General features: G+C 46.0%; 2 protein-coding genes across 2 annotated transcripts; one reads left to right on the top strand and one right to left on the bottom strand.

Moving 5' to 3' along the window:
* The first annotated feature begins 4,400 nt into the window (after positions 1-4,400).
* LOC102700119 (myb-related protein Zm1-like) lies at positions 4,401-5,895 on the top strand. Its single transcript, XM_006647661.3, has 2 exons — positions 4,401-4,900; positions 5,001-5,895. Exons 1-2 carry the CDS (start codon positions 4,632-4,634, stop codon positions 5,794-5,796), a joined length of 1,065 nt encoding a protein of 354 aa, XP_006647724.1. The 5' UTR covers positions 4,401-4,631; the 3' UTR covers positions 5,797-5,895.
* An 894-nt stretch (positions 5,896-6,789) lies between these two features.
* LOC102699663 (mitogen-activated protein kinase kinase 10-like) lies at positions 6,790-8,122 on the bottom strand. Its single transcript, XM_040521338.1, is given in 3 exon segments — positions 6,790-7,402; positions 7,448-7,544; positions 7,546-8,122. Coding segments are annotated over 3 exon segments (1,008 nt in total). The 5' UTR covers positions 8,026-8,122; the 3' UTR covers positions 6,790-6,971.
* Between the last annotated feature and the right edge of the window lie 771 nt (positions 8,123-8,893).

Raw genomic sequence — 8,893 nt, 5'->3', positions numbered from 1 at the left:
AAATAAAACATTAAACATAGATGAACCAAAAAACTAATTGCACATTTATGAAAGAAATCTTGAGATGAATCTTTTGAGCCTAATTAGCCCATGATTAGCCATAAGTGCTACAGTAACCAACATGTGCTAATGACGGATTAATTAGGCTCAAAAGATTCGTCTCGTGGTTTCCAGGCTAGTCGTGAAATTCGTTTTTTCGTTCGTGTCCGAAAACCTCTTCTGACATCCAGTCAAACATTTGACATGACACTTCTTTTAAAAATTTTCTCAATCTAAACACCACCTTATAGTCATGGATGCATGCATGTTGTTGACTTGTACACACCATTTGTGTACGGAGCGTCTCTTTCCATCTCCAAATCTATTGAGCGCAACCAATCATGTTCATATCATAGTGTCAAAATGACAATAAGGTTAGCTAGAACGTCACTTGGGTATTGGTAGGGGGGACTGAACTATATAGCTAGCTGCTTGTCAAGGATACTTTAGGGGGAGTTTAGTTTCCAAAACGTTTTTTTCCAAAAACATCATATCGAATCTCTAGACATCTAAATAGATTATTAAACATAGATGGAAAAAGACCAATTACACGGTTAGAAGGAAAATCATGAGACGAATCTTTTGAGCCTAATTAGTACATGGTTAGTCATAAGTGCTACAGTAACCCACATTTGCTAATGATTCGTATTGTGGTTTTCAGTTGAGCTACGAAATTCTTTTTTTTCATTCGTATCCGAAAACCCTTTCCAACATCCGATTCGACGTACTACCTAGAAATTTTCTTTTCGCGAACTTAAACACGCCCTCGGTTAAAGCCGTGGGTTTTGATTGGTCTGCCCGGCTAGTGCGGCAGTGCGAAGCTGATGAGCGTACAGTGGCTTAAAGACTCCCAATTCAGACACATGACGAATTGCCTACAGGGACCTTTCGATCGAAAAGCATGCCAAGAGTTAGGTGCGAGGAAGGTAAAACGGCAACTGGTTGTCTGGTAGTCCAGTGTACTGGTAACACTCCCATCTCATAGACCTGAGAGAGCTTGTGACACAATGGAATCAAAACTCTCAAGCCCTTTGGCATGGAAAAGGACGGGTTGTTGAGCTATATGCATATATCGAATTGCTAATACTCAATAAATAGAGTTTTACTCACATCCTTTTCTTTGTATCTCGAGATACCAAATTATTTTTGATCGTTGGATCTAACAGTGCACATCCTACTTAGCTAGATTCAATGGTGAGAAACGATTTGATATCTTAAGGTACTGATACCTCGAGATACAAAAGAAAAGATGGAGGTAGCTCCAATAAATAACCAAAAGTATGCAGAGCCCATACATCCGGACAGAGATTGCAATCTGAAGGTCTGGATATGCGTCACAATTCACAACTGCTCCTGTGATGTAAAATTTTACTTAGGTGGTGTTTAGTTGCCAAATTTTTTTGATAAAAACATTAAATCGAACGTTTGACCAAATGTCGGAATGGGCTTTCGGACACGAATGAAAAAACGAATTTCACGGCTAGCCTAGAAACCGCAAGACGAATTTTTTGAGCATAATTAATCCGTCATTAGCACATGTTGGTTACTGTAGCACTTATGGCTAATCATGGACTAATTAGGCTCAAAAGATTCGTCTCAAGATTTCTTTCGTAATTGTGCAATTAATTTTTTAGTTCATCCATATTTAATACTTTATTTAGATGTCCAAAAATTCAATACGATGTTTTTGAAAAAAAAAAGTTAGGAACTAACCAAGGCCTTAGTCTTAGAATTATGGTGCTAGCAGATGATACTTTAATGTATAGCTCCATCATTTTTGTTCTACCACTGTTGTCGGCCTTGCTACAGGAATCTATTCAAGTGGCTTGCCTCATCGATGCTTTCGTTACTTTGTCTACTTTGTCTTTCTGGACCACTCCTCTCGAATAATTGACATTTAGGACAAGGTTTACTCGATTCATTTTGAAAAAAAATCGATAATCAATAGTTTCTCAAATACTTAGTACAAAAAGCAAAAATGTTATGCATAGCTTTGCCTTGAAAAGTAAAAAAATCACAAACTTTTTATAATATACTACATCCATCTCAAAAATATAATATAACCTAAAATTTATTTTAGAGATATTAAGGTTAAAAAAAAGATTATGATGCCCCTAATTAAATTAGGGTATATGGGGACTGGGTCTATATAAGATTGGGCGAAATTAAATGAGAGACGGTTAGGTGCAAGAAGTAGTACTCTGGGATCCTTATATTTTGGAACACATTTTGAATGTTAGGATTTGTAATATCTTAGTGGAGGTAATAAAATGAATGCTTAAAGTTTTAAAAGTTTGATTGAATCTTTTTTTTCTAAACATTACTCTCTCCATTTTATATTGTAAGATATTTTAGCTATGTTAGATTTAACCGTTGATCAATACATATTGTTTATATATATATATGTATATTTATTAGTATTTATATAAATTTAGATAAAGCTATAAAGGTTTTACGTTGTAAAACGGAGATAATATATATTATGACCGGAGTGAGTATTTGTAAAACGTTGAGCTTGTCTGTGGCCACCTACATATTTCACGTCAGGAGTAAGACAATAGGATATCACAATCAAGCAGAGTAGCACCCTAGAGTTATTGTAGGTGGTTCTTGGCTTCTTGCCAAAAGTGTGGAGAATTGCTAAAATCGCTATCGTGTGTAGGAGCTCGATCGCTGATCACTGAAGTACACAGAATCAAAATTTTCATCAGCCATTTGCTTAAAAACGACTTTAGGGTGATTAGGTAGTTTCTTTTCTCCCACCTGTTTGAACGGTCTGTCGTAGGCTTCAGCCTTCAGCAGACTAGTTGCCGTGTAATTTCTTAGAATAATTAAATAGTGCATGCTATAGAATTTCTCATGGTTTAGTCTCAGTAACGTGCACAAACTAGTGTCAGAAACTGTGAAATCATAACACATCCTTCAACATTGGATCTATTTTACCAAAATAAAAGCAAGGTCACTGTCTTCGTAAGGATTCAGATGTTATTTGGCAGGGCATTGAAGTGTTCATACTACTATTGGGTAATTGACTAAGGCAGCTGCGTTCGGTTGTCTCTCCTAATAATCTAGATTGCCCTCGTTTTTCACACATCCGTTTTCCAAGCTGATAAACGATATGTTTTTTGCATACGTAATAGTATGTGTGTTCTGTAACCTGTACGAAGAAGTAGGGCTCACATAATTTCAAGCGAAGTGCTTTTCTTATAGATATATTTTCTTCTCAACTAATCTTGATTAGGAGAAACGTGCATTTGCACAATTGATCAGCATTCAGCATTTCTCTTAAATATTTTTGTATGTGTGTCCTTGGTGATTCAAAAGCTAACACTACAAAAAATAATCTATGATAAAATACACCTAAAATCAACTATTTAATAGTAGTGAAAATGCAGTGAAACACCTATTTAGGTTGCGTTTTTGTGTCACTAGAAGATGGTAGACGACAAATTATCTAATTTTTGTGATAACTATTTAATAGTAGAAATTAACAGCTATATAGTTAAAATCTATTCTAGAAATGTGAGTACACACTTACCGTTTAATTGTTTAGAAAGCATTTGTGCAAAAGACAGAGAAAAATATAGAGAGAGAACACAATCTTAGCCTTCCACCAAAAGCTGACTTCAGTTAGACACAAAACAGAGCAATTTCAATGTCTGAAGGAGATGAAGGGAACGCAAGTAACACACCATAAAATGGTACTCATTGTGAGTTTTTTTTCACAAACTACAATACAAGAAGAAAACAGCAACGAGCTCTCCGGAGACCAAAGAAATCATGCCATCACATTCCGGCCAACCTTTTGCCCAGAAAAAAAAAAAGCTATGAATTCAGCCACTTTCCCGGTGAACCAGACCCTTTACGACTATACAAAAACGTTGATAGACGATGAGCAGCCCACTGCTACTTTACGTAGCCCCCCTAGAGGAGATATATTTGAATGAACATTACATTGCACGGGTAGTAGAATTAGTTGAACACACTTTCATGCATCAATAAGACTAAAAGCTACTGAATTTGTAATCAGGAGATAGGATTCAAAACATCCCAAAAAGATATGTATACATTATCATCACAAAAGGCAGCCACTTGAATGAATCTCTCCCACAACTACTCCAAAAGGCCTGTCCCCAGAGCTAAAATTAGCGTTCGCCGAGTACGCGTGTAAGACGCCCAGGTGTGCCTGGGAGCACGCCGTGGTTAACAACCCCCCGGTGCACATCACCGCCGACGAACCTGAGCCACGAAACGCGGTCGATCGCCGGCCAGGGGCCACATCGGCGTTGCTTTCCAGGGACAGGGGTTTGGTAAGCGCAATAGTCTCCGAGGTAGAAGAGAGCTGGGGAGAGGAGACGAACGAGGCAGAGGTAGCAGGAGCAGCCAGCCCAGCCCAGCGACCCCGCGTAGCAACCGCCAGGTTTTTCATCCTGTCATCATCGCGTCAGAGCAGCGCGTGCACATATATAGCACCCCGGCTCCCGGTCTCGCCTGCCCTCTGTTCCATCCAGCCATTGCTGCTCTGACCAGAAGCTTCAGGAAACCACGAACAGTGAGACGGAGAAGAGAGGGGGAGAGGGGTCGGGGTTGGTATGGGGAGAGGACGAGCACCGTGCTGCGCCAAGGTTGGCCTGAACAGGGGGTCGTGGACGCCGCAGGAGGACATGCGCCTCGTCGCCTACATCCAGAAGCACGGCCACGCCAACTGGCGAGCCCTCCCCAAGCAAGCGGGCCTGCTGCGGTGCGGCAAGAGCTGCCGGCTGCGGTGGATCAACTACCTGCGGCCGGACCTGAAGCGCGGCAACTTCACCGCCGAGGAGGAGGAGACCATCATTAAGCTGCACGGCCTACTCGGCAACAAGTAAATTTGTTGCCCTTGCTGCTGCTGCGTCATCAATGCTTGGGGTGGTCGGTGTTCTTTGCGTGTTCTCGCGGTCTCATCGGATTTGGTTTTTGCTCAGGTGGTCCAAGATCGCGTCGTGCCTGCCCGGGAGGACGGACAACGAGATCAAGAACGTGTGGAACACCCACCTGAAGAAGAGGGCGTCTCAGAGGGAGCAGCAGCAACAGAAGCCGGGAGCTACCAAGAGCAAGGACAAGGCCGTGGACACCAGCGACGCCGACACGCATTCCCCGTCGTCGTCGGCGTCCTCCTCCTCGACGACGACGGCCAACAACAACGGCTCCAGCAGCGGCGAGCAGTGCGGCACGAGCAGGGAGCCCGAGACGGTCGACGTATCCCTCCTCGAACCGGAAATCGACATCGCGGACATGCTGCTGGTGGACGACGCGCCCACGGAGGCGTTGCTCGCGGCGCCAATGCCGCCGTCCCCGTGCTCGTCGTCCTCCCTGACGACGACGGCGTGCATCGGCGCCGTGTCGGACGACGAGCTGCTGGACCTGCCGGAGATCGACATCGAGCCAGAGATATGGAGCATCATCGACGGCTACGGCGGCGCGCCCGTCGCCGCAGGCGCAGGCGACGCAACAGTGCCATGTACGACGACGGCCAACGCCGCGAGCGCCAGCCCGGGAGAGGAGGGAGCGGAGTGGTGGGTAGAGAATTTGGAGAAGGAGCTCGGCCTGTGGGGGCCCATGGACGAGTCCCTGGCCCACCCGGGCCCACTCGGACAGGTCTGTTACGCGGGCCCACTCACGGAGCTGACAGATGGGGACCCAGTCTCCACCTACTTCCAGTCCGGGCCCACCGCCTCTCCGCTGCCGGAGATCGCGTCATCATCCGCCGTTCTGTCATGAGCCCCCGGTGGATCACGTCCGTCCGATCGGGACCAGACGGCTGAGTTTAAATCAACAGTGATCTGATCCAACGGACGAGATCGATCTCCCATTGCACTATCATCTACTCCAGCAATCCGATCTACCCGCTATATTTGACGCGACGCATAGTGATTAATTTGTTTGGTGTTGCAGTGAAATGGCAAAGGTCTACTAGATTAATTAGGATGCACATACAAAATGGGTCAAGCCGTCAAAATACAAGGCGAAGTGTAGTAGAAACACAACAGAAGTGCTACTACCTTCTACTAGTACTCCCCTTTTTTTAACATTTTTAACCCAAGAAAACGTAGCTTTTGTTTGGGCATGGGACGGCACTCCATTGAAGAGCCAATGAGAAGTGCTATATCACACACTCCTATATTGTAGTAGTACCATTTGTACTGTATTATTTGAGAAGTGCCAATGGGTTTGCACAACGCATACCACATGCCGTCATCGTGACGTAAGTGGTTGGTCATCACGACCAACACCCAAGGCCTACCACTTACCTATGTGCGTAGCCTCCTTTTGAGAATCATCACCGGATCTCAATTATGCGATCAAAAGCTCCTGCTTTTGCTAATGCATGTAACCTTTTCTGTGTTGTTCTCCCTGCTTTCCTTTCCTTGCATTTGGCTCCCTTTCTATTCATTGATCTTTCCATATGGTTATAATCATTTAAGGTTTCTTAGAAGTACAGAAATTCAATCTTTACTCACACATCCCCCACCTGCTTAATTACCTGGCTTACCAAAAGCCTCCAGCTTAAGCTGGGCCAGTTCAAATGGGCTTTTATGGCTAACACAGAAACATGCCTGGGTTCATGGACCAGCACAAACCTTGGTCATTTGTCACATTCCCGCAGGCCTTCTGCCCTGAGAAGTTCAGGGTTACCCGGGGTTTACACACATAGTTCATAAATCATGATAAGTTTTTATCATTTTACGAATAAACTTTATAAAGAAACTCAACATTGAGGGCAATGTTATTAGATAAAGCACTATAAATAAAAAAACACACTCTATCTTAGCAACTTATTTCCCTGAAAATCCTAACAAAACTTGTGTTAAAAAAATGTTCCTAATCCCGGTGAACCAAAACAACTCATCACAAATCATGCAGGGATGTTCCCACGTTAAAGGGCAAATTTGTTTTTAGACTTCAATTTCATCTTCGCCGCAGATACTCGTGTTCACTTGGCCGGTTTTGTCATGGAAGCTGGTGAGCCACTCGTTGGCGCCGCAGCGAGACGGCTTTCCCGCGACGAAGGGGTGTCCAAGAAGCTCCTCCACGGTGGCCCTCCTCCTCCAGTCCTTCTCCAGGCACCTCCGCACGAAGCCGCTGAACTCCGGCGACGCCGCGGCGGGCAACTCCGGCGCGCCGGCGAAGCACACGGCCAGGACGAGCGCCGGCCAGTCCGGTCTCTCCCCGGCGGCCACGAGCGGGAACCTGCCCGTGTGGCGTTCGAGCAGCACGACTCCCAGGGACCACACGGCGCTGGGGAAGTCGACGCCCGGCGACGGCGCCGTGGCGCCGAACCCTTCGGGGTGCAGCCTCTCGGGGCTCATGTACGCCGACGTGCCGGCTGGCGGGTGGGTTTCGCAGTCGCAGTCGCAGTCGCAGCACGTGCCGGCTGAGTGATGGTGGCGGGTTTCGTTCGTGACGAGGCGGCTGGCGCCGAAGTCGGCGATCTTGACCTCGCCGTGGTGGCCGACGAGGAGGTTGGACTGGCTTCACGTCGCCGTGCGCGACGCCGAGGTGGTGCAGGTGGCTCAGGCCACCGAGCACGCACCGCGCGACCGTTGCGATGGCGCCCTCCGGGAGTGGGCCCCGCCTGAGCACGTCGCTGAGGGAGCCCTCCGGGAGGTACTCGAGGACGAGGTACACGAACCGGTTGCCAGCGACGGGGTTCCCAACGGAGACGCCGTGGAGGCGAACGACGGACGGGTGGTCGGGCGCCGCGGCGGCCACGCGGAGGTGCACGCCGGCCTCCGCGCATCACCTTGACCGCGAGCACCGCGCCTGGTAGACCGTGCCCCCCGCGCCACGCCCGAGGACGGACAGCATCTCGAGCTCCGTCACGCAGCTGGCGGCCTGGGCGGGCGGCGTGGACGGCAGGCCACCGTGCTCCTGGTTCGGAAAAAATGGCGGTGAAGCCAGCACGGACAGCCGCAGCTGCGTGCGCTCTCGCAGCTTCGCCATTGCCATTGCAAATCCGATCCTTGTATTGGACTAAACAATGGTGGTGGGGGGCAGGAGTCATCGGGAGCAATAGGTGGTCCGAGCCGCGGAGAGGGAGAGTGAATTACGCGGGAGATGTACTGGATTACCTACCACTCCCCGTAATGCAGGGCAATGCTTCTCTCTCCTGATCAGGGGCGTAACGGAGAGAGACTGCTTGTATTACGGGAGGGAGGTGTCAGATCCACAGACCACGTGCCACCGGCTTCACTGCTAATGCTCTAAAAATAAAAACCCCAGAGCAACCGGCCCAAACTACCAGTAAAACATTTATTTGACTTAGCGACTGATATATGGCCTCATGGTTTCGGAGGATCCTAAGCCTACATTATTATGGCTGCGTTCTTTTGATCAACAAAGATAAATGATGAAAAAGTATCTAATTTTTATGACAGTTTTTTATAGTATAAATAATAAAATTAGTGAAATCTATCATGTTATACTGTTTAGTGGTTAGTAAGCGCGTGGGCAAAATTTAAGAAATAGTCTATCTAAAAACACAACCTATATTTATGGATGGAGGGCTAGTGAGTTACTACCTTGCAAAAATTTAATAATATGAGCTTTTGGAATACAATATTTTTCACTTATAAAACATATTGCTCTTATTTTTAATAGATTATGACACTACTTGATAATTCATGTTATTTAACAAATTTATATAGTATCATTTATTTTGTTGTGACTTTTATCGTTCATAACACTTAATTATTAATTATATTTTTTATTTATAATAATTTTATAAATATGATAAATTGTCAAACACGTCCTCGAAAATCAATCCATCGTCCGTTAAAAAACCGAAGGATTCCACTGCTTTTGAATTACCTTGTTG

Source organism: Oryza brachyantha, chromosome 2, assembly GCF_000231095.2.
Source record: "Oryza brachyantha chromosome 2, ObraRS2, whole genome shotgun sequence".
Taxonomy (NCBI): Eukaryota; Viridiplantae; Streptophyta; class Magnoliopsida; order Poales; family Poaceae; genus Oryza; species Oryza brachyantha.
This window is presented reverse-complemented; position numbering and strand designations above follow the sequence as displayed.

What these genes read in the sequence shown, in the direction of transcription:
- LOC102700119 (XM_006647661.3), top strand. Translation starts at nt 4,632, where the DNA reads ATGGGGAGAGGACGAGCACCGTGCTGCGCCAAGGTTGGCCTGAACAGG. An exon ending in CACGGCCTACTCGGCAACAA is followed by an intron (nt 4,901 to 5,000) that starts GTAAATTTGTTG and finishes GTTTTTGCTCAG; the next exon opens with GTGGTCCAAGATCGCGTCGT.